The 25,976-nt window shown below is 45.9% G+C and overlaps 1 protein-coding gene across 2 annotated transcripts in view; it reads left to right on the top strand.

The window, feature by feature from the left end:
- Nucleotides 1-25,976, top strand: part of Vgll4 (vestigial-like family member 4) — a 113,590-nt gene that overhangs the window by 3,181 nt on the left and 84,433 nt on the right. For both annotated transcript variants that reach the window (NM_001394032.1, NM_001394033.1), the window contains 1 exon segment: nucleotides 8,202-8,277. In NM_001394032.1, the coding sequence (NP_001380961.1) occupies nucleotides 8,214-8,277 (64 nt within the window). In that variant the 5' untranslated portion in view covers nucleotides 8,202-8,213.

Genomic DNA, 25,976 nt, shown 5'->3' with positions numbered 1-25,976 from the left:
GAAATGCCTCTTCAACTTACAGTGCTTCCTAAACCTGGTCCCGCAGCTGACTGCCCAGTGATTTGAAGATTTCAACACCTCTTGCAGACATAGCTCTGGGAGTAAAACTTTCACCTTTAAGTATTCTCTGTAAGGGAAAGTTCCTTTGGGCCCTTCTGGAAGTCAGCCTTGTTACCTACCTCTGGTGGCTGCTGCCAAAACAACCAGTCCGGCAGCAGAGTCATTCTTTGCGTCTCCTAAGGTTGTCTTCTTATCTGTACAACTTTGAGAAGAAGAAGAAAAAAGAGTAATGAAAATAAAAGCTGGGTCATGGGTCTCAGGGGTCAGGTAGGTGGTCTTCACTGAAGAAGTATGAGGACCTGAGTTCAGATCCCCAATACCCATTTAAAAGCTGGGTATAGGGGCTGGAGAGGTGGCTCAGCAGTTAAAAGCCTTGCTGCTCTCCCAAAGGACTGGAGTATGGTTCTCCACAGCTACATGGCAGCTTTCAACCCTACGGAATTCAGGTTCTAGATGGTCAGATGCTCTCTTGGCTTCTGAGGGTCCAGCAAAAAGGCGAGCCCTGTATTGGGTGGCTGACTCTGTCTTCGAAACAAACGAATGAATCCAATGAGGAAATAGGAAGATACCCAATCATGAAAAGTTTACTTGGAGTTTTGAATATGATTTTATAGAACAACGGCATCTGATAACAAGCCAAACAAAGGCCCGGGAAGTGTAAGGGGATCAGGGACACTGGTAATGTCTTGTTTAGTGCCTGGGAGAAGGAGGACCTGGAGAAAGGAAACTGGGTAACTTTCTGAGACCTGGTGTGGCAGCACACACCTGTGATCCCAGCTGACAGAAAGACAGCCCTGTCCCCTGGGCTGCATGTCAACCTGGGTAACAAACACCTGGTGATCTTAAAAAGTAACACAAACAAGCAAACAGCCATCTCCAAAAGGACATGCTAGCTGAGGGTTGTTCATGGCTCTAAGAGGAACCTTCATAGTTAATTCAGGCTACTTGTTGGAATTTGATAGACGACCCGGTGAGATAAGGGGAGTGGTGCCAGCTGGTTGGCAGGGGTTTGTCCACCTAAAGAACAAATACAATGAGGAGAAATGTAGGGGCAGGGTTGGCAGATCTGGAAGGCACATATTGCCAAGACAGGAAAGTAAGGAAGTGTTGACACCAGAGGTAGGAGGCAGAAATCTATGTGGGATAGAGTTTAATGGTTCTTTGCCTCCTGTCTGGAAGTGAGATCTAGTTGATTGTCACCATTTACCATTTACATATCTGCCCACTTACCTCAGTTTGTGACCCGCAGAGCCTGCACTGTGGGTAGGTGGAGGTCAGCCAGGTTTGAGTCTCTCCATACTTCCCAAAGGAGGTTTAACAAGGTGTTGCTCAGTCTTGTTCCAGTGCTGGCACTGTGGGTGAGCACGCCATGCTTTGGCATGTGTTGAGGGGGAGGGGCTGGTGTGAGTACCGTGTTTTCTTCATTTTCCTGCTTTTTGTGGGTGACTTGTTTCAAACAAGCCTCCACGCATGATGCACGTGAAGGTGTCTCAGGTCCTTCAGCTAGGTCCCTGTGTGGAAAATGTGTCTTGTGAGAAGAATGAGGTTCCGGGATACATAGTAGAGCTGAAAGCTGTGAATTCCATGTTAATGAGTCCACCGATGTCCAGTAAGATGTGTTTAAGCCAAAACACACTTGAAACAGGCTGCCTACTGTATTGGTCAGTCAGCAAAATGTGTCTAGAGGCTGAAAGGAACCCGATTGGATATTTATGGACTTTGAAATTTTTTTATTTGTTATTTTTATTTATGTGCAAGTGCGTGCTTGTCTGTGTATGTGCCACTTGTATGCAGACTCCACTGAGGCTAGAAGAGGGCGCTAAAGCCCACGGAACTAGACTTATATAGATCATGAGAGCTGCCATGTGGGCGCTGTGAACCGAAGCCAGGTCCTCTAAGAGCATAGAGTTAACTGCAGAACCAGCTCTCCAGCCCCCAGTTCATGGTGGTTTTACAGAACTTCACTGTAGTACGTTAGGAGAACTAACTATAGTAGTTACTAGTAGCCATGGCCAGTATGGCCTAATGGTGTTGTATATCCTGAGTTAGAAGACTTACCTAGGTTTTTGACAGGCTGAGAATTGAGGGCAGAAGGGGGTGTGGGATCCCCTGGAGCTGGAGTTACAGGTGATTGTGAGTCATGCAGTTCACTTTCATGTAAGCTGACAACAGCGTTGAAAAATGCCGAGAATTGGGAGTCTGCTCACGAAGTCTTAAGCTTTTAGACACAGTATGTCAGTGTGTGCCTGTCACATGGTTTACTCTCCATGGGTTCTCTGAGGGAGATGAATGGACTTCAGCCAGAAGAAAGAATGTATGCTGGCACCAGGTAGCACTGCACAAGGGCCAGGTATTGCGCTGAGTTTGGCTTAGCAGCTTTGAGCCTGTATAGATGGCCTCAAAGGTACAGATGGCTTACAGTCTACTTCCTAAGTCTATGCATGTGTATAGACTGTGGAGACTGAGAACGATCTGTGTTGTCAGGGTTCAGCATGTAGCTCAGGGTGGAGAGATTTCCTAGTGTGCTCAAGGCCCTGGGTTCTATGCTCAGCACTTTGAAAAGGCAGTAGATTTTTTTCAGTGCTAATGGCATTGTAGTGACTGAGGTTGTCAGACATTGCATGGTAGCACTGTCTGCCAGCTGAGATCAGTGAGAAGGCGAGACACAAGTCATATCCCTCCCTTGCTGTGGGACGGAGGAATGCTGCAGAGTCAAGCCTTGGGCCACTGTAGCATGAGGAAACACTACACACTGAAGCAGTACATTCCTTTAGGATTCTGGCCCAGAACAGTGCCCCTTTGTTTAGCCCCAAGCGCACTGACATCTTCTCTAGCTGGGCAATGGGAGGTAGAGACAACTATGGGAAGAGATGAATGAATGCATCTTCTTTCTGAAACCCACTGACTCCTACTTGAAGGGTAGGAGGATGAAGCAACTTAGAGGATCCTCATCTCCTGCAGATGTGTCATGGGAGGAGCCTTGAGCCCTGGCAGGAAAGGGGACATACTGGACCGCATTATAGGGCCATGGGGCCCACTGCCAACATTACTGGCTCGTGCTGGGAAGCTTATTGTGGAGGTTAACAAGGACCTGGAAGAACCCTCATGAGGACTTTAAGTATGCACGTTTATTTTTATTCATAGGCCATGTGGGGATGATTCCTGTATTCCAGGCATCTGCCCCGATGGATTTTCAGACATGATGATGATGTACAGACAGAAGGACATAGGCCTAGGTCAAAGCTGGCCAATTCCCTGGCATCCCGGGTGCTTCAAAGGATAGCTGTGTGGATGAGTTGCCCAGAGATGGAAAGCTGGGGTATCGAAAGCTCTCCTGGGAATGTTCTTCAGTGGCATGCCTGAGGGAAGAGGAGTGATTTTTAATGGGCTGTAATTCCACTGCTGGGGAGATGGAGACAGGAAGATCTCTGGCTGGCCAAGTTTAGCCAAACCAGCAAGGTCCAGGCTAATGGCAAACCCTGTTTCAAAAGGTAGGTTAGAGAGTGATGGCGGAAGACACCTGGTGCTGACTTCTGCATATTGCATGTGTATGCTCACATGTCCATATGTGGTCACCACACACAGCACACTCATATTTAAAAAAAATAGTAAAAAGAGGAAGGGGAGGGGGAGAGATTGGCTTATGGATACCAAGTGACAGAGGGGAAGTCATTCTGTTGTCTTGAAGTCTAAGATTAAAGGAAACTCCACCATGCCTGGCATCAGTGCTTTTAAGGGGCTGTATTAGTTACTTTCCTGTTGCTGTGATAACATATCATGGCCAGAAGCAACTTGAGGAAGAAAGGCTTTATTTTAGCTTACAGGTTCAGAGGGCCAGAGACCTTGTGGCCGGGAAGGCCATGGTGTAGTGGGAGCAGGAAGCTAGGCGATCATCAGAGAGAACAGGAAGGTAAGGCTACAGACCCTCGAGGCCTACCCCTCAGTAATCTGGCAAAGCTTTACCTCCCAAAAGTTCCATAATCTCCCCCAAACAGTCAGGGACCAAGTGTCCAAATGCACAGGGTGTGTATGCACATTTCTTGTTCAAACCACCCCAGGGACAGGGAGCTGGAGAGAAGGTAAGGGGCTGGATATCTTCAGCAAAGCCTAGCAACACTGGCTTTTCTGTGACTAAATTGTTCTTCTGATACAAGTGCCGTAGCTGTATTGACTTAGCAAAGGGTAAATCATGAGAAGCCAGAGAAAAGGGACACTAATAGAGAGAGGTGGTCTGAGAAATGGCTGTGAACAGGGAGAACATGTACTGTGAGAAGCTGGTGGGTCCTCACGGAGCCACAGTTATCTGTAGTCTCTAGAATTTGGTGAGAGTTTGGCCGTCTCTTCATTTCGGCGTCCTCGTTAGCCACGGTGTGGTCTGCTATGAGTATAAGCTTCTCCCAGAAAGGGAACTTACCTTTTGGTTTCTGTGCCATCCAAATCTGCAGCTATTGGATAGAAAGAGGAGAGGCCTGATGAAGCCCCTAAGCTCTTGATGGCCAAGAAGGCCACGGGCCCAGGCAACGCTCACACTCTGGCTTGTGCTACTGCTTCTTACTGGAGGAGGGTGAGCTGGCAGTGGTTCTGGCAGAGGAATGATTTGGACTGCTGATGGAACAGGGCCAGCAGGATTTGGGGGGTATTTTAACCATGTGCAGCTGGAGGTTGGGGAAGCCATTGAGTATCCTGGGATAGTTTCTAACGTGTGGCAGGAATTTCAGACAGCCTGACTGTAACTTCTGCCATTCCCATCTCCACCAGTGACCATGCTGGCTAAAGAAGGTTGTTCCAGTCTGGCAAATCTACATGGAAGGTGGATGTAGTCACTGATGCTCCTTGGACAGAGCTAGCCAGCTTTCTACCTTCCGTTATGGAAATCTGGAAAAGGTCCATGACACATACCTTGAATTCCATTCCTTTACTTGAAAATAAAAAGAGCGCCAAATCTGTCATAATTCTGTTCCCAAGGCAGGTGCTACTGTCTCCTTTGGTGGCTGAAAAGGCACAGATTTTTGGAAGGGAAAATGGCTTTCAGGTTTGTGGGTTACTGAGTGCTGTTGAGTTTGAATTGGTAGCCTCAGTGTTGGAGACATCTTCCTCCCTCACATTAAGCTGAGTGGGGATAAGACAGTCTTAGAAAAGGAGTTGGGCTGGTAGATGAGCATTGGCTGTGACAGACAGACAGACAGACAGACAGACAGACAGACACACACACACACACACACACACAGGATGACACCGTACACATATGCTTCGTTCATCATGAATTGTGCTTGCCTTTGAGAGCAGCTCTGAAGAAAGGCCTCAGAACGGTCCAGAATGGGCTTTTTATTACAGTGTCCACTGTATTCTTTCACTTCACTGCTAGTCCAGGTGTCAGCAGACCACATGACACTATGTTTGGTCATTGCTACCCTACAGTGTAAGAGCAGGAGACGGCATTGTGAGGCTGCACTTAGGCTGTGGACTGCAATGCAGTTAGTTCCTGAGACTCCTGTGGGCTGAACTTGATTGTGTTTTGAGAAGGATGGAGATGAGCCACTCTGCTCTCGAAGCTATTGCACTGATGAAGTGTCCTCCATGTTGTGCCTCCTCTGTCCTAATTTCTCCCATCTGTCAGGTCTCTGCCTCAACTCTCATATTTAGGGGGACCACCCTAGATTACCCTGTGAGTGGCAATCATTGATACTTGGCCCGATTTAGTAATCTTTCTCTTTTTATGGTAGGAAATTATTTTCTCATTTTGTTTTTATGGAGTGCTGGGACAAAGCCTTGCTCTCCTGTGTTGACCTCTGTGCGCAGTCCTGGTCATCTACAGGAACATACGCTGGTATCTACAGTTCATTTCATATACTTGTACAGGTATTGACAAATACTTTATTTCTTTTTGGTTCTTGTTTTAGGATAGGGTTTCATGTAATTCAGGTTGGACTCTTCTTTTAAAAAGAGATTCTAAATTATCTCCATGTATGTGTGGCTGCTGTGGGTATGTGCACATGAATGCAGATGCCCAGGGACGCAGGCAGGGTTAGAATCTCCAGAAGCTGAGGTTACAGGTGATTGTGAGCTGTCCAGTGTGGGTGCTGGGAACCGAACTCAGATCTTCTGAGATGAGTATAAACTCTACCTTCAAGGTATTTCTGTAGTCCTGAACTTCCAGTCTCTTGCCTTGCCCCCGCCTCCCCCCAGTGCTGGGATGACAGATCTGCAATCCCTTGCATGCAAGCTTCAAGAGCCCACTCTCGTTTGCTCTTTTCTCTGTTGGTCCCACAGATGTCCTTTTATTAGGCTCCCCAGCGGCTTCCATCAGCCTTTCAGAACCCACCTCAGTCTCTCCAGGGCTTGGCTCTTGAACTGTATTGGAATGTCACACAGCTGTTTGTAATCCGCCATCACCCTAGGCGATCTTCAGGTTAGCAGGGTGGCTGGTGGAAGTGGGGCAAAGACTTGTGTGCAGCCAAGCAAAAATCTGCTCCTTGCCAGTCTGCTTCAAAGAGTCTCCCTCCAAACGAATTTCTCATAGAAGGCCCCACCTCCCCCCAACTCCCCGCCGTGGCCCAGCAGGATGGCTCAGCAGGTAAAGGCACTTGCCACCAAACATGATGACCTGAGTTCTGTTCCCTAGAACCTAGTTCCAGGAAGGGGAGAACCTACTGTGAGTTTTCCTCTGACTTCCACACGTAGGCCATAGTGAGCTTGGGGTGTGGGGAGAGGGAGGGAGAGAGACAAATGAATGGAGGAGCTGGGAATCAAACCTGTGTCCTCTGCGGGAGCAGCAGATGCTTTTAACCACCGAGCCATCTCAAAGCAGTGCCTTGGAAAGCCATTCCTGCAGCTTGAGTTCATGGGTGTCATGTGTCACACAGACCACAGACCCTGGAGGCAGCAGTTGGTCTTTGTCCTGTCCTTTAACACCAGGTACGTGCTCCGCAGTTACCAAGTGAAGTCACTCTGCAAGGTCAGGCACTGATGCCTCACGGAGCCCTGAAGTGTTTGTATTAGAAAGCAAAGTCTGACTCCCACGCACTGTGTGACCTTCACAGTGGGTCGTAATAAACATTGACAAGTACTGAATAAAGGCTGAGTGTCTTTTTTTTTTATTTTTTTTTTCTTTAAAAAAATTTTTTTTTTATTATTATGAGTGTCTTTTAAAAGTGCAGTTTTGAACTTTCTCCCTGAATTAGTTCCTGCCTCATTTTTTTTTTTTTTAGGGATTTCTTCTCCCGTTAAATCTCTTGCAGCCTCTGCTTTTACATCCACGTCATAATCTATGGTTCCACTGGAGGTCCAGTGCCGAAAAAGGCACGGCCATCTGGACTAGGGTAAAGTCTGTGTAGTGTGCCAGGCTGGGGGGCTGCAAAGCAGGCAAGCTCATAAAACACTGTGGCACAGAAATCAGTACCAGTCATCACAAGGTACACTGTATGGCACGACCCCTGGAAGATTCCTATTGGATGCAACATTTGCTTTAACCAGCCAGAAGGTTCAGTATTTCGGGCACACACTGCAGATTCGAGAGCTGCAGCTCTCTGGCCATCCTGAAGCCCTTGTTATTGCTCAGTGTCCCTCAGTGAGGAAGGCAAAAGGACAGAGTAGTCCAGTTGTAGTTGTTTCTATGAAGACTCATAAATGGCCGGGATGAGCGCCACCACCAAGCTCACAGACTGGTGGCAATGCCGGGATCACAGGCAGCTTTTGTTCCCCAGACCAATTTTTATGGGTCTACACAGGCTCACTATGAATGCACGTAAACGTTTATAAACACTAGTGACACAGGTGTGAACATTCTCCATCTCTCTCCCCTGAGCTCTGACAGGGCTGGGCTTGGCAATTGAGACCCGGTTTCTGTTCCTGACCAGGGCCCTGCTGCCTCTCTAAGATGTAGCAACTTCACTCCAGAAGAGAGATTTGCACTCGGAGGAGGAGGAGGAGGCACTTGCTCATTGATGAAGAAGTTACTTTGCTGACTGCTATCTTCAGTTCTCTTTTCAGTGCTGGGCTTGAACCCGGGGCCTGTGTGTACTAAGCGTACACTTCAGGTTGTGACCCCGGTATGCTGTTAGCTGCCAGAATTCCAGATGAGTCTTGCAAGTTCTGCTCAGTTTCTTGTTTTTGTCTCCCTCACCTATTCTTTTCCTCTGCAGGCTCGCCCAGGAATGGAGACGCCGTTGGATGTGTTGTCCAGGGCAGCCTCTCTAGTGCATGCTGACGATGAAAAACGTGAGTCACCTGTTTCCTGTGCTGGGTTAAAACCGCCCACGTCTTTACCTGGTTTTGTGACTGTGTGCTGGTAATTTTGGTTGCTTTTGTCCCCAAAAGGATGACAACATGTTACCCTCATTCCCATTTCCAAGCACCAGGGGATGGCTTATTTTTATTTGTGGCAGTTTAGATGGAACCCAGAGCCCTGTGCATGCCAGTCGAGTGCACCACCGCTGAGCCTCGTCCCGGAACACACATTTCTAGTCCTTTCTTTGGGTGCTAGGGCTTGAAATGTAACTTGTTCTCCTGCAGCTTGCTTTTTGAGATTGGCAATGAAGATAAATCTTTTTTTTTTTTTTTTTTTTTGGTTTGAGACTCTGTAGCCCTGGCTAACCTCGAATTCATTCTGTAGACCAGTCTGGCTCCAAAGTCACAGTGCTGGGAAGAAAGGTGTGCCCCATCCATGCCTGATACTCATGGACTTTCATGTCCTCGTGGTGTTAGCCGTGCCAGTATGGGTTGGGCCAACTTTTCTAAGCCTGGTTTTATGATCAAGGATGGGAAGTGATGTCTGCCCACCAAGTGCTCTGGGGATTTGATGGGCTCTTAGGTGTTTGGTGCCAGCCTTTGCTTTCAGTCTTCAATGTCATTAAGGAGTTCTCTGCCCCTCCTTCCCATCTCCCCCGGTCACACAAGGTCATGTTTTAGAGAAGCGATTGAACAAGATAGCCATCAAGTCCCCGCCTCAGCCACTTATGCAATCCTCAGCCACTTATGCAATTCTCTGTCGCTTACTGGGGGCTTCTGTGACTGAATGAAGGTGTAATTACCCCTCCCCAGGGAAAGGGAAGCTTTGGGATGCTGAGTGTCATTTCCAAGGCCACAGGGAGAGACAGCTCTGGTGACAGGATTTTATCGGAACGTCAGAAAACTCCTTGGTGGCCTAAGATGACGGCAGACCAGGCTGACTTGAGTAGCTGTCTGGGATGTGTCGCATGCTGGCATGGCTGGTGGGAAAGTTCCCTCTGGTCGAATTTGACTTTCTGTATGTTAATACCCCAGGCTGGGATCATTCAAGACAGTAGTTCTCAGCCTTCTTAATGCTGTGATGTTTTAATACAGTTCCTCATGCTGTGATGGCCCCCAACCATAAAATTATTTTTGTTGCTATTTCATAGCTGTAATTTTGCTACTGTGATAAATCATAACTAAATTTCTGTGCTTTCTGATGGTCTTAGGTGACCCCTATGAAAGGGTCATTCTGCTGGCACAGGTTAAGAACAGCTGATTAAACACAGTGATAAGCGTGACCCTTTCAGTGTGGAGTTGAAGAGTTTTCTTGTCCTCTTTGTAGCCCTACCTGACGCCACCTCTTCTCAGGTTCCCCTCCCCCAAATTTATGAGTCTCTGTTTTAGGATCGATTTATTACCTACCTAGGTTCCAGTTTCATGAGCGATGATTGTATAAGGTGGGACATAATGATGAAGGGACAGTCCCTTCTCTTGTAGAGCATAGCGACATATTTTTATAGAAGCTCAAAATGTGTAGAAGGAGAGATAAGTATAAAGGGCAGAGCCACCTTCTCAGAAACAATTATTGCCAAGGGGGAGAGGACATCTTGCTCTCTGCCCACAAGGCCCTGGCCTGGAGGTGTTTCCCAGAATAAGAGTGAATCACGTTGACGGGTGATCAGAGAGTCAACCCAGGAACATTTAAGGACATTCCTTTCTTCTGGTGACTCCAGTTGGTTCAGGAATGAGCTGCTGTGCTACTGTAATCCTCTGTGTTCCCCACATGGTTGTAGCTTCTTGGGATCTGGTTTTGCAAAGAAGAGGGAACAAGTGCAAAGATGTTCTCCGTTGTTGTTGACATGTAGACACTTCTTTTTGTGTGTGGTCTCAGGGAATGACCAAGGGAGCCTCACATGGGTGGCACACACTTCCCTGCTAAGCCACACTCGGTCCCTGGCATCATTTGAGAGGATTTTCTTCTGGTATTGTTCTGTGTGCCATAGTCAGGTTCAAGGACGCAAGACATAGCCTTGCATTTTCTATGTCCGTGCAGTACGGTATCCTTACGTGAGTGCCTGAGAGTTCACGCAGCTGAGAGACACAGTTGACCCTGACACCCAACGTCTCTCACTAGATTTCTTAAGACTTATCTGGACCAGCCCAGCCCGACTCAGCTTACTCTGCCCTAGATTAATTCTATTTTGGCTTTTGTTATAAATTGCTCTTCCACTTTAGGGGCGGTTAACATCCTCCCCGACACTTTTAAAAAGCCCTGTGTGTGTGTGTGTGTGTGTGTGTGTGTGTATAATCTGATTTGGGTGTCTTGTTACGAACACAGAACTGTTTCTTGAGATCAGCTTCCCAGCACATCTCGGTGACCCAGATGAGTCCCTCCACTTTTCTTCAGCTCCCAGAGAACCGAAGACTTGGGGCCTTTTGGAGGATATGATTGTTCTAGTGTTTGGGAATGAATGGAAGGCCCGTGGTACCTGATAGCTTTAAGGCTTCATGAGGTCATCCAGCAGAGAATAAAGGCAATATCCAAGGCACCAGCGAAAGTAAATAGAGAAAGGGAGGTTTTGTAGTAACACAAGAAATAGTAGCTTATCTGGGCAGCCTAGAAGGAATAAATTTACCCAAAATAATCATTCTACCACTCATGAGACTTTGGTTAATTCCATGAGCAACCAGGGCACGCCTGGAACGTACTCAGTGAAAATGCTATTCTTGTTCTCTTTTGTCTGGGAGAATCTCTCCTCTCTGGATCACCCATGATGAGGTTGGGGTGTCCTTAGCTTTTTTTTTTTTTTATTCCTATTCATTTAGCAGTTAGAGTGATCAAAATAAAGGGACCAGACACCTGACGTGGAATAATACACTTTTGTGTCTTTATTTTTGTATTTGTTTGTGTGGATTTTTGTATATGTGTGGTGTGTGCATGCGAAGGTCAGAGGACAATGTTGTGGCATTGTTTTCCCCTCTACCACATGGCTTCTGGGGATTGATCCCAATTTACCAGTTTGGCGGTAAGTGCCTTTCCTACTGTATTAGCTCTTCTATATTGGTGTGATAAAAATGTCATGACAAAGGTAACTTGTAGAAGAAATAATGCATTTGGGGTTTTGTTTCTAGAGGGTTACAGTTCACAGTGGCAGGTACAGCATGGCAGGAGGCAACAGGAACAGGAAGCTGAGAGCTCTCACACTGAGCTGCAATTAAGAAGCAGAGAGTATGAACTGGAAATGGGCAAGACTAAGACTGAACACTCAGAGTCCGCCCGCAGTGACATATTTCCTCCCGCAAGGCCACACCTCCTAAACCTCCCCAAACAGTGCCACCAACTGGGAACCAAGTGTTCAAATGCCCAAGACCATGGGAGACATTTCTCATTCAAACCAGTACATCCACCATCCATCTTGCAGGTGTCTTTTATACCTACCTTATCCTATTGTGATGCTTATAAAATGTTGTTTGTGATTTTTTCTTATATATTTTAGAGTATAAGATTTTATAACTGGTTTGCGTGCTTTGGTTGAAATCTTTTGGGTAACTTTTTTTTTTTTTTTTTGGTTCTTTTTTTCGGAGCTGGGGACTGAACCCAGGGCCTTGCGCTTCCTAGGTAAGCGCTCTACCACTGAGCTAAATCCCCAGCCCCTTTTGGGTAACTCTTTTCTGAGTAGTCCACAGCTGCGTTCTAGGGTGAGTCTTCTCTCTCTGAATGCCTCTCTTTCTTTTAACCCTATGTGCAAAGGATGTATTAAAACATTTTAATAAACCATTGTCACCATCAAAGATCATGCCAGGCAGTGGTGGTGCATGCCTTTAATCCCAACACATGGGAGGTAGAGGTAGGTGGCTCTCTGTGAGTTTGAGGCCAGTCTGGTCTATGTAGTGGTTCTAAGACAGCCAGGGAAACCCCATCTCAAACAACAAACCGACAACAACTAAAAATGAAGCAGAGAGGAAAAAACAATGGATTATGCCCCAGTGAAAAGGCACTCGGCATTTTCTTAGCCTAGTAGATGGTGATGACTTGTATTGGCCCCCACTTCCAACCAGCCAGTGCAAGGATGTGGAATTTGCTTTTTCCTCCTTGCTTTCTGCTTATTATCTTGCCCTTTTAGCACAGTTTGGAGATGGTACCTATGGAAGAGTAGTTCATGTCATGCTTGACCCCATGCCCTTGCCATGGAACTGGTCGGGGAAGCTCTGAAGAGCGCCCCCCACTCTGTACAGTGTGGTTCCGGTAAGGTCCAGGGTAACGACTGAGACCCATATTTGGGTTCATGAGGACATCTCTCTGATTTGAGGGCTTTGTCCTCTTCTGTACTAGGAGGACTGACCAACAAACGAGCTGTGGAAATGCAACTGGCATACCTGGGAGCTTAGCATGTGTCTGCCTGAAATTGGGTTCCATGAAATGAGCGGACAAATTGATCAGGAACCCCATAGCTGGAATGTGGCAGTTATTTTTATTGTCACTGTCTCTGAGTTAGCAGAATCCTGGTTTCATTAATTTGTACTTCAGAAAAGTAAGATGTCAAAATAGTCCCTTGTAACAAAAGGCCTGGATCCTGAGAGTCTGTTGACTGGAACCCGTGCCCGCCGAGGGTGAGTTCCCTTCTTTCTGCCTTATGTCCCAAGCATAAGTACACACCATTTGGTGAACATGGTAGGCACTTAAGAAACATTCATTGGCAGTAAAATTGCCACTAGAGTGTGACTCCTCTCCATGATTAATTTAACACCAGTGAAACAGATTTATAATGACTGTTGCCATTCTGAGCCTCACCCCCATCCCATTGTATTTGGTAGCATGCTGTAGTTTAGGAAATGCTTTTCTTTTGATTCTTACAGCAAGAACATGCAAGCAGGTCATCTTGGAAATACCAGAGAAAATTAAGCTTGTAGAAACTAGATACTTGTTTAAAGATTAAAACAAAGAAACTCACACTTGTGCATGCACATACTCACACAGATACACAGATAGATACACACGCACAGACACACAGACACACACAATGTAAAACTCAACATGCTTTCTCCCTAGCATGCCATCCTCAGAAGGGGAGCTATTAGCTGGATGTAACAACCCCAGTATTTTGGAGGTAGAGAGAGGACCAGAAGTTGAAGGTCATTCGTGGCTGCACAGCAAGTGTGAGGCCAGCCTGAGCTACATAAGATCTTGGCTCAAATAAATAGAACAACTGATAGATGAGGTTAGCCACTGCAAAGCTCTTCAGGATTGGGTATCACAGGGTGTATAGGATCTCTCTCTTGGTTTCTTTTATTTTTGATGGTGTCTGGAGCATCTGGTAGGGATCTAGGCATGCTCCCATCACTGAACAACCTCTACCCCCCAAGCTTCCTTTTGCTCTTAACGTAAACACACAAGAGATGAGACAGTGTTCTGAGCTTGCTTAAGCCACTTTCTGGGCGTGGGCAGTTACCCTAATCAAATTTGCATCCCAGGCGTTTAATCAGAAGAGCTTTCCTCCAGAGGCAGCTGTTTAAAATCTGCTGTTTTTATAGTTTCATATCAGATCTGATTAGCATAATAAGCGTTAGAAATGGATCTGTGCAGTGGAGAAATAAAGTGGCTTGTTAATTAGCATAATGGATGTAGAAAACAGCACTGAATAGCTCTTCAGACACTCGAGACTGGGTTATGTTTCCCTTAGACAAATATTTCTCAACCTTTTAGAAACCTGTTTTCCTTTACTACATGTAAAAAAGTTACAGGCTATTTTTCATGTCATTTGCAATTTAAATTATAACATAGGGGCCAAGAAACCATGGAAGAAGGCCTTAATTTTTTTAATTAGCATTTTCTTATTTTATTTTATATGTGTTTTTCCTGCATGTCTGTTCATGAACCCCATGCACACCAGGTGCCCATGGAAATCAGATGAATCCCCTGGAACTGGAATTATAGATGGCTGTGAGCCACCATGTGGGTGCTGGGAACTGAACCTGGGTCCACTGGAAGAGCAGCCAGGGCTGCTAACCACCTAGCCATCTCTCTGGCCCCAGTGAAGGACTTTTTTTGCCATTTTGTTGGCTGGTCCCCTTCTCTTGGTCTTTTTTCATTGTGAGGATCCTCTGCCTTAATCAGATCTGTCAGCCCTCTCAGCTGCCTGTTAGTGCATTTCTCCACTGGTCCTGGGCTGCCAGTGCCCCTGTGGCACATGGTCTAGAAGTGTGTTTTATATGCTTTCTGGTGAGTATGCCCAAGACCACCTTGCTTTTAAATCACCCACGAGGTCTAGCAGTCGTGGGGGAGAAGTGGGGCAGGCTGGTGTTCTTGAAGAGAGGCAGCCATCCTCAGCTTAGCCCAGCTTGAGCGACCTTCTGGCTGTGTCAGTTAAGCTCTGGAGAGCTCAGGTCAGCCATGGTGGGCGTGGCAAGTGCCTGGGCCTTCATTCCCTTTCCTTTTATAGAGTCTGTCTAGTTTTTTTAAATTCAGTTTTTATCTGCCAGCACTCAGTAGCTCCAGCCAATTGATTGTTCATGGGTTATGGGGAAGGCATTATCAAATTCTGTAATTGTTGAGGAAAAACTGCTTTCATGCAAATGAGCTTTATGCAAAAGTTATGCTAATTTGTAAGTTTTAGAATTCTGTGAGTTCTCTAGCCAGATTGGACTTCATAACCGGCTTCTGGTCACCGAAGGTAACAATAGACTGTTTGCTTTTGTTGTTTTTTCTCAATAGAATGTCTAGGGATCAGGCCAGGCCCTAACATGTGACTCAAGTGAGCCACCACGGAGGGAAGGAACCCTCAGTCCTATTGGATTCCCTTTAGAGTTCCCTCTTTTTTTCTTCCCTGGCTGGTCTGGAAGGCTCTGTAGACCAGGCTAGCCTTGAACTCACAAAGATCACCCTTCCCCTGCTGGGACTTACTGCACCCTCATTGTGTTTCCCCCGTGCTATCCCCCTCATCCTAGGTGTGAGTGACAGTGGCAGATGTCTAAGCACGGAAGGAAGATGCTGTGAGTCCTCACATGTATGTACCTGAGTGTGTGTCTGTGCACGTATATGTAAATGTGTATGGGTGTGTGTGCGCCATGGTGTTAGTATCGGGTTTAGTATGGTTTTTAGTAGCGGAGGACAAGTTGCAGGAGTTGGTTCTCTCCTACCATGTGGCCTCTGGGGTTGTCAGGTCTGGCAATAAATATCTTTTACCTACTGAACCATCTTGCTGGCTTCGATTTGAAAAGAAAAGGTTTTTTTCTTTGAGAATTTCATGCACAACTACATTTTCTTTTTTTAAAAAAGTAGGTTTTTTCTGCCTGTGCAGCTCTAGCTGACCCCTGCCCATCTTGAATGCATGGATTCGGGGGTCACTGGCTCCGCAGATGCAGAATTAATCTCGCTCTTGCATATTTTTCCTGTCTAATCAGGTTTTTCCCTTGCTAGAAGACTGACACTGCGGCCCTTCTTGTCTTGTGCCTTCTTAGAGATGGATGTCTCGGGCTTCCAGAACGCTTGTTGCCTGAGTGTTTGATGAGGGTGTACCTTAGCGCTCCTGCTTGCAGGGAAATTGAATCAATGGACAATCAAACTGCTGCATCCTTCCTGGGTTTAGATTTACTGCAGCTGCCATTTTACTGAACTGAACTCTCCATTCCTTGTAAATGAAATGAGTAAATCTTCACTTTCACACTGGGTGAAGGGCGCAGGCTGGTTCCCACTGCCTTCTCTTCAAGCCTTATGCAGGGTGTTTCTTTCCTCACTTTGTAAAATGTTGCTTAAACGTCTCCTTCCAGAGAACTTATTTCATTAATTAGACTGGCCTAATTCTTAAAAGTAATCGAAGACAAGATAAATTTGTGTGTCTGTGTGTATGAACACTTTAGTGCAGTTTATCTGAGGGTTTGTGCACGCAAGTATAGTACCCATAGGGGCCAGAGCCACTTGACATGAGTGCTGAGAACTGAATTTGGGTCCTCTGCAAGAGCAGACTGTGTGCTTTGAGCTGCTGGGCTTCACTCTAATCCTTGAGGCTCAGTTTTTCTGAGGTAAAGTCTTACAATGTAGCTCAGGTTGGCTGTCACTGTTTCCTGCTCTGCAGACTGTATAACCATTCTAGACTCCATGGTTTGGTACGTATGGTTTGGACAAAGGTTCCTGTAGCCAGCCCAGGATGACTTTGAACTTGTTACGCTACTGTGTTCACCTCTCTGCTGGGATTACAGGTGCACAGCACTGTACCTAGCTTGTACTGACCTTCAGAATAAATCCCACTGAGCATGGGAGCTGTAACCTGGGGGGCCACTAGGAAAGGCTTAGCAGCCCCTAACAATTTGAAATCGAAATGATTATCTCCATTGGGAATTCTAAAGGACACACTGAACTCTGAATCCATGGATATCCCCTTGTCAAATGTCCTTTAAAACAACAACAAAATGAGTACTTATTTTAAAAAAAATCAGCGATGGAAAATTAGGAAGGGGGCTACTTTTCCTGGTAGAGGGGAGGCAGGTATTTCAGATGAAAAAAAATCAAAAAAAAAAAAAAAAAAAAAAAAAGAAAAAGCAACTGAAAACACACATCTAAAGGAGGAGGCATTAGAACCTATGCTTGCTGTGACCTGTAGCCACTCACAGGGAAAGCTCTAGAATAACACTTACACAGGGACAGGGGGCAGCTGAGTGAGCATGTAAGTCCTGTGGGGGTCCCTCTGACTGGGGAGAGCATGTAAGTCCCATGGGGGTCCCTCTGACTGGGGAGAGCATGTAAGTCCCATGGGGGTCCCTCTGACTGGGGAGAGCATGTAAGTCCCATGGGGGTCCCTCTGACTGGGGAGAGCATGTAAGTCCCATGGGGGTCCCTCTGACTGGGGAGAGCATGTAAGTCCCATGGGGGTCTCTCTGACTGGGGAGAGCATGTAAGTCCCATGGGGGTCTCTCTGACTGGGGAGAGCATGTAAGTCCCATGGGGGTCCCTCTGACTGGGGAGAGCATGTAAGTCCCATGGGGGTCCCTCTGACTGGGGAGAAGGTTCAGGGAAGGAGGTGTGAGCTGTGACAACAGGAATATGTGCCCTTTCTTTGTGCTGTGTGAGTCAGGAGTTAGAACCCAGGGTCTTGTGGGACCCCACTCTGCTGTGCCAGCCCTTGCCTTTGACCATCTCTGTCCCCCTAACTTCTTTCTTTTGAGATAGGGTCTTACCATGAGCCCTGGGTTGCCTGGAACTTTCTATGTAGACCAGGGTGTCCTTGAACTCTGTAGGCCCCTTCATTAAAAACCTAAACCCTGGCCCTCAGGATTGCATTGACTGGTGGGAAGATGAACATACTAAAATTATGCATTAAAAGCATTGTCTTCCTTCCGAGTCATTTTTTTTCTTTCAGGGTGAAAGATGGGATGTTCTGGAGAATTGAGGTCTGAGCTGGAGTTTTTCCTGGATGGGTGAAAGCTCTGAGCACTACTCTGGAGAAGAAAACCCGGAGCTGTGCGTTCATCGTTGAGTTGCCCATTTTGGTTGTAAATCAGTGTGGCCAGGGCCATTACTTAGGGTAGTGCCTTACATGTGTGAGGATCCAGGTTCAGTTCCTGGTGCCTCAAAAACTGTGCTCTTCCACTGGAAAGCCTCCATTCCATGTTCAGCATCTCTGTGGAACCCAGAGGTCCGAGAAGCATCAGGTCAGGGAAAGCACAAATCTAACCAAGGAAACAAAATCCCATTTCTGCCTGATTACCTCAGCCCCGTTCCTAGGAGTGTTGCCCTAAGAGCACAGTCTGGTGTTTGCATCACTCACTGCAGAGCTGGTAAAAATGGAAAGACCCCAAAACACCCAAACCCCAAACTGTGTGAGCAGAGGCAGGCGCAGCTCTGAGTGTGAGCCCAGCCTGGTCTATACTTAGTGGCCTTTTCTGTTCTCTTTAGTTTCATACTTTCAGAAATAAAATTCTCAAGTAACAAGATTAGTAATTATTATTCGAGTAGTGCAGATGCAGATTTATGGAAAAGAAAGAACTTCTGAGAATGGAGGGGCTCAAAGGGAGGAGTACCCTACCATTACTGTTATTATTGAGAAAAGATCTCCAGTAGCCCAGTCTGGCCTTGAAGTCACTATGCAGCCAAGGATGACTAAATTACAACCACTCTGGCTGGAAGTAAGCACACCTTTTTTTAAAGAAATATATATGGTGTATTTATTTTATATACAGTGAATGTTTTGTGTGTTTTTCTGTGTACCACATGCATGCAGTATCTGCAGAGGTCAGAAGAGGGGTATCAGGTGTTTACAGAATTGTTGCGAGCCACCAGGTGGGTGCTGGGAGCTGAACAAGAGTCCTCGCTGCAAGATCGGCCAGATCTGCGAGATCTAGCTTCTATACCTGGTTTTATATAGCACAGGAGATTCAGTCCAGGGCTTCATGCATGCCAGGAGAGCAGCCTACCAATGGAGTTACATGCTTATTAGTATTGAATTAAAATGTTCATTTTTATTGTTAATTATATGTAGGTGTGCATTTGTGTGTGGGCATGTGCACAGAAGTGAAGACGCCTAGGGAGGCCAGGGGCACTGGCTCTCCTGGAGATGGATGGAGGTACAGTTAATTGTGGCCCTGCTATGGGTGCTGGGAACTGAATTCCAGTCTTCTGCAAGAGCAGTCCAGACTCTTAGCTGCTGAGTCATCTCTCCAACTCTCCCAAGACGTTTATTAACTGTTATTTTTATATCTTTTAAAAGGTTTGTATCGATTTACTGTGTCACAGGCATTATTCATGGTTCCAGTGTTAGATATTTGATTGGTTTTCTTTTTTTCTTCTTCCTTCCTTGCTTGCTTTCTAGAATTCGTGACTCAGTGGATAAAACATTAACTTGAGCGCCTTGTTCTTTCGTTCTTTGTTAGAACAATGAATGGCCTGCAGATGTTATAAAGAGGGTTTTACTGTATAAAGCCAAAGGAGTTTTGAGTTGTTCATATTCATTGTCTGTGGGTTTAGAGCCCCAGAGGAAGTGTAGCTAAGAGAGAGAGCGAAGAGGACCCAAGGCAGTCCCAGAGTTGGGGAGACTGAAGCAGGAGGCTTGTGAGTTTGAGGTCATCCTTAGCTAGGTAGTGAATCCTAGGTCAGCCTGGGCTACCTAGTGAGACTGTGTTCCTGAAAACCCAGCAATAAAACAGAAAAGGGGCAGGCAGGGGTGGACCATGCTTTTGACTCCAGCACGCAGGAGGCAGAGGCAGGTAGATATCTGGAAGTTTAAGCCCAGTCCGGTCTACAGAGTGAATTCCAGGACAGCCAGGGCTAGACAGAGACACCCTGTCTTGAAAACCAAAAAACAAACAGAAATGCAAAAGTATATGTTTTTCTTCTTTGTGTTTGAGAATGTCATCCACGCTTATATAGTGTATTTTGACGGAGTCTCGTCCAATCCCTTGGCTCTGTTTCCTTTGCCCACCCTCCAGCCGTCGCCTTTCATCTCATTACGTTTTCTTCTTAAGCCTTTAGTCCACCCAGCTCTGCCACTATGTGTGTGGGGAAGGGGTTTTATTGTTGTTTGTTTTGAGACATGGTCTCTTTATCTAGCCTTGGCTGGCCTGGAACTCTCAGAGACCCACCTGCCTCTGCCTCCCCAGTGTTAGGCCACCATGCCCAATGGAAAAGTGTATTTTTATGTAACGGAAGTGGGACAGACGTGTCTACTACGGTGTGGGAGTGAAATGCAGGGACGATACACAGAGAATCAGGGCTGTTTACACTGAGTCCAGCATTAACCTATTAATACCAATTAGACTTTGAATAGGCGCTTCAGCTCCACCTGGAGTAGTTTATGCTGCGTGTTGGCTTTGATTGGAAATGATTAACCAAACGGTGTTTATTGCCTCATCTCTTAAGAGATCTAAAAATAGTTCCAATTGGCTATTCTGGCAGAACAGGTGTCAGATGTTAGCCAGATTCCTTTTTGTAAGGACAGACATTGTCTTATTTTGGGGCTGGCTTGCTCTGTGGCCCCGGCTGGGCCTGAAGAGGTTCTTAGACCTTTCTTCTCTTCCCCATTGTTAGGATTGCACGTGCGCTACCACACCCATTGGCCCTTGTTCTGGTGAGCTTCTGTAAAGGTTTATGGGGCAGATAACTTATATACATAATACGTTTACAGCCTTGCTTTCTATCCGGGGTTTTACCTTCCCATGAACCATTTTACTTTTTAACTAACCAGCTGGGGTGTAAGTCAGGAACATAGCACGTTTCCTAGCTTGTCTCTGAGATCCTGAATTCAGTCCCCAGGACACAGGGAAGCTAAGTACCTGAGTAAAGCCGTGAGCTGGCTTGTGAGTCCGGTGAGCCCCACAGCACCTAGGGATGTTCCTAACAGCAGGTGCAGCCAAGAGGCAGTGGGCAGTGTGCTCCCTTGTATTGTGGTGAAACCTGAAGATGTGCTTTGAAGGGCATGCTGACTTAGTAAGGAGTGAGGCTTCTCACCTGATACTGCTGTGGAAGTCTGCTCTAAAGCCACCCGGTAAACTCTGAGGCCTGCACTTCCAGCCTTTTTTTCCCTGCCATTTTTGGGGATGGAACCCAGGTCCTCATGAATACTATGTAGGTGCACCCCACTGGGTAATACCCCAGGCCAGGGGTATCCTTTCTTCCTCCCCATTTCCTCTGTTTTCCTCATTCTTTCCTCTTTACTTACCAGTTTTTCTTTTATTCTTCCTTTGAAAATTTTGGAGAAGAGGGACAACAAATTTTTAAAATCAGGAAGTAAGTATTGCTAGTCTTCATTCCTGGGCTTTTTGTAGTGGTGACTTGAGTCGGGTAGATGGCTGCTCTCATGCACATGTGAGCCGCACTGATTGGACACAGGCCATAGGAAAGTTGGGAGGGAGATAGTATGGGGCCAGTGGCGAGGCTGGAGGGAGGGCATGATGGATTGGAGATGACCTGTATATATTGTATAAATTTATGAAAAGTTCAAGCTAGATAAATGGCTTCACAATTAAGAGCACCTGTTGCTCTTACTGAGGACCCAAGTTCAGTTCCCAGCACCACAGGGTGGTTTACAACGCCAGAGATCTGATGTCCTTTTCTGACCTCCAGAGTTCACCAAGCATGCACATGGTGCACATACATACATGCAGGCACCACACATTTAAGATGAATAAGTCTAATTTTAAAAGTGTGCGATTAAAAAATTGTGATATTTTCAAAGAATAAAAAATTATCTATTTTAAAGAAAATAACCAAAACATAAATTGTATCTGTGCTGAACATGTGTAGACTTTTTCCTTACAAAGAATACAGTAAGAAATGATTAGTGCACAGTTTATATTGATTGAATTTGTATTACCAGCTATTTAGAGGCATCTCAGGCACCCAGAAGACTCACCATTGTACCCAGCAGACGTGAGCTTATGTGGGTTTTGGTATTTCTCAGGAGCTCAGAATTGAGTCCCCTTCAGACACTGCCGGCCACCTGCCCAGGGTTCATTTCTTTCTCTGTCTTCTGACTTAGTCCCTCCATCTTGTTACCCTTGTTTCTTTGTTCTGACTTCAGATGTCTGAGCATGTGCTGCTCCTTAACACCCTGCTGAGGTCATGACTATACTTGCAAAAGACCAACTGCCTGAGGTTGCCTCTGACGGCCATGTGACCCTGGAGATTAATCTTTCTAAGCCTCAATTAAGTAAGAAGCCATGTCTGCTGTGAGATGGTATCTTCTATGTATGACAGGGAGCTGCTCCCAAGAAATCTCAACAACATAGCCTTGTAACCAAGACCCAGACAGTGGAAATACCAGTAGACATTTCAGAATGGGGGAAATATCACAAGCAACCCCCTCTAGCCCTCTAGAGAAGGAGCAATAGGTAATTAATGGCTGCTAAGAGAGTCCTCTTCAAGGATGACTCCCCATCGGTATTCATGTATCAAATCCTCAAAAAGAAGAAGAAGGAGGCACAGTAGAAAGTGAATGGGGACTGCTGTGTCAGAGTCATGTTTAGTTGTTAAATGAGACGGTGCAGGTGACTGTGGCTTCTAGAGTCGGAAAGGACCTACGTGGGGCTAGGCTGGTATGCTCGGGTGACTCGATGCAAGCTGGGCTCTCTTGGGGTCCCTCTTCATCCTCATTCCAAGTGGTCCTTCTGATGAAAGACCAATCCTCTGGGTTGGTCTGTCAGGTTTGCTGTATCACTTTGCCCTGAGGAAGAGCAGAGGCCTTTGAGATGCTCTGCTCCCATTGATTGACAGCTTGACTGAGCCTAGAGTTGTTGGCAACTTTCCTCCAGGATGGTGGGTGTATGTGAGCCTGGCATCCTCTGGCCTTGGGTATCTGTTAGGAAATGGGACACTTCAGACCTCTCTCCCTCCCATTTCACACACGTTTTACTCTGTAGCCCAGGTTGAATCTTTTGGCTCCTCTCCTCAGCCTCTGCAGTGTGGCCGTACACAGCTAGTAACTATTCAGAGCTTCTGTCCGATCACCCCTTTGTCACTCTTGGTCTGAAAAATTGCAACATTGTCTTGCAAGCTTATATTAAAGAAATAAGAATTGTTATATAGTAACCATACATATTTTGGGGATACTATGTAATATTTTATCCTGGGTAAAGTTCAGGTTAGGGTAACTGACTTACTTGCTTAAACATTTATTTATTTTTTTATTTGTACTTGGGAACATTCAAAATCCTTTCTTTGAGCTGGGGGTATAGCTTGGTGATAAATTGCTTGCCTAGCATGTGTGAGGGCCCAGGTTCAGCCCTCATCACCCCTTCTGTTAGTTATTTGAAAGCATGATTGTTAACGTAGTTATCCTGTGCGGGGTAGGATATCAGGGCTTACTCCTCCTCCCGCTGTACCCTCGGGCCTCAGTTGTAGATGGTTTTGATTGGTTGGTTAGTTGGTTGGTTTGTTCGTTCTCCATTTGCAGCTCAGACAACCGTTCAACCTGTGAATCTTCCCTGGGTACCTTGTACATAATTTCATTGTTAAGTGTGCTGATGCCTGCTTACTCCTTGGCAACAGGATTTTTTCTGGTTTTGTGTACCTGACATGGCCAGCTTTTCATCTGTATCCCTTCTTGTCATCTTGCCTTGCTCCAGTTGTTTTGTTTCCCTGTTCATCCCCCACCCCTACCCCTAAGACAGACCCCCTGCCTCCTGCACAGGCCACTCTCAACTTCTGGCCTCAACTTCATTTTCTAATGCTTCCATTAATTATTTTTGAAAAATCTAATAGTATCATTTTCTTTCTTATAGTTATTTAAAGAACCATACATGATTTGATGGATTTGATGGATGGTAGTTTACTTTGAGGCAACTGATTTTTTTTAAAGTTCATTTCTTATTCAGAGGTGTGTGTGTGTGTGTGTGTGTGTGTGTGTGTGTGTGTGTGTGTGTGTTTTACTGGATATCAGACCTAGGGCTTCAGACATGTTAAGCACATGCTCTGCCACTCTCACCCTACCCTGCTTTCTTTAATTTTGTATATATACTTATATACATTTATTTTAAATGTTTTAATAAAATAATATATATACATTACATTTATTATACATATTAGATAACATGTGTATGTTATACATATATAATATACTATATATGTATTTTTTTCAAGACAGGGTTTCTGTGAAGCCCTTGCTGCCCCAGAACCTTGCTCTGTAGACTAGGCTGGCCTTGGACTCAGAGATCCACCTGCCTCTCTCTTCCAAGTGTTGATTAGAGATTAGAGGTGTTTGCCACCACATCTGGCTTGTGTTGCTTCTTTGATTTGAACTTTGCCACATTTGAACTCTCCTAAACATCTAGTTATTTTCTCAGGGAAGGAATGGTTAAGTTCAGAAATTCTGTGTCGAACTTCTGGTCTGAATCCCAGTATAGGGTGACCCCTGAGGGCCTTCTGGGTAACTCTCAGTCTTGGGGCTCAGGCATTTTTTCCTGAGCTGGTCAGGTTTCTCAGAGGTTCTCAGGATTCAGAAGTCCAGCTGCCAGCTCTCTGGGAGCTGAGTGGGGACTGCATCACCAGGGTTTCACTTAAATGTTTAAAGGAGCAGAAAACAGGGATGCTGAGGACTCGGCCTTGTTCACTGGTCTTCGCTTTTCTGCTGTCCTGCGTTTCTGACGTACTGGAGCATGCACACTGTTCAGTTGACCCGTTAAACTGCAGCTCAGCAGCCGTGGTCTGCTAGCAAGGTTGTCCACGCTTTTTTTTATAATACTGGTTGCTTTCTTATGTTACAGAAAGTTGCTGGTTGGTTTTTTTCAACTTTACAGAGACCTGGACATATCTGGGAGAAGGAAATCTTAATTGAGAAAATACCTCTATAAGACTACCCTGGGGGAGAGGCGGCGGCGAAAAAAAAAAAAAGACTACCCTGTATGCAAGTCTGTACGGCATTTTCTTGATTAATTATTGCTAAGGGAGGGTCCAGCCTCTGTGGGTGGTGCCAGCCCTGGGCAGATGACCCTGGGGTATATAAAAAAGCAGGCCAAGCAAACCTGTAAGCAGAGTTTCTCCATGTTCTCCTGCTTCAGTTTCTGCTGCCAGGTTTCTGCCTTGGGTTCCTGCCCTGATTTCTCTTGATGATTGACAGTGATCAGGACATCAGGGCATGTAAGCTAAAATAGACTTTTTTTTTGTTGCTTTTGGTTATGGTCTTTGTCAAAGCAATGGAGGCCTAACCAGGGGACCCAGTGTGCCAGATTTAAGCTCCTCACTGGAGGGGAAAGCCTATAGGGAGGAATTTATATTGTTAACTAATTCCAATAGGCATGGAGAGAGAGAGAGACAGAGAGAGAGAGAGAGAGAGAGAGAGAGAGACAGAGACAGAGAGAGAGAGACAGAGACAGAGAGAGAGAGACAGAGACACACACACACACACACACACACACACACACACACACACAGAGTCCATGCACCTATGCATGCATATAGAGACCAGAAGAGCATAACCTTATTCCTTTGAGGTATGGTCTCTTGAACACAGGGTTCACATTTTCTCAGTTAGACTGGAAGCCAACAGGCCCCAGCAGTGATCCTGTTTCTTACATCCTTCCGTGCTAGGGCCATGTGCGTGAGGGACACCCTCATGGAGTACACAGGGCTTTTAGTTCTCCTCAGTTTAGAGTACACGTTATATTTAACATATAATGCAATTATACAATTAAGTGATATTAGAATATCATTTTGGGGGTGGATGAGACAGGGTCTCACTATGTGTTGCTCTGGCTTTCCTGGAACTCACTATATACATCTCAAATTCACAGAGATCATCCACTTCCCTCTACCTTCTGAGCACTGGGATTAAAGGCTTACACCACCAGGCCCTATGGTCTCCAATCTTTGAATATGTTGACCGAGGTTCAGTGTTTATTTACTTGAGGTTGGGATCAAACCCATGGCCTCATGTTCCCTAAGCACATCCTCTACCAATGAACTTCCCAGCCCTTGTGTGTGTGTGTGTGTGTGTGTGTGTGTGTGTGTGTGGTGTGTGTGGTGTGGTATGGTGTGTGGTGTGGTGTGTATGTGTGTGTTGTGTGTATATAGCGTATGTGTGGTGTTTGTATTATATGTGTGGTGTGTGTATAGTGTGTGTATGTGTATACATAGTGTGTGTGTATGGTGGGTGGTGTGTGTATATAGTGTGTGTATGTGTGTGCATAGTGTGCATGTATAGTGTGGTGGTATGTGTATAGTGTGTGTGGTATGCATGCATACTGTGTATGTGTGGTGTGTGGTGTGTATGTGTGGTATGTAT

Source organism: Rattus norvegicus, chromosome 4 (assembly GCF_021556685.1).
Source record: "Rattus norvegicus strain SHRSP/BbbUtx chromosome 4, alternate assembly SHRSP_T2T, whole genome shotgun sequence".
Lineage (NCBI taxonomy): Eukaryota > Metazoa > Chordata > Mammalia > Rodentia > Muridae > Rattus > Rattus norvegicus.
The sequence above is the reverse complement of the archived record's forward strand: the minus strand, read 5'-3'. Positions and strand labels throughout refer to the sequence as shown.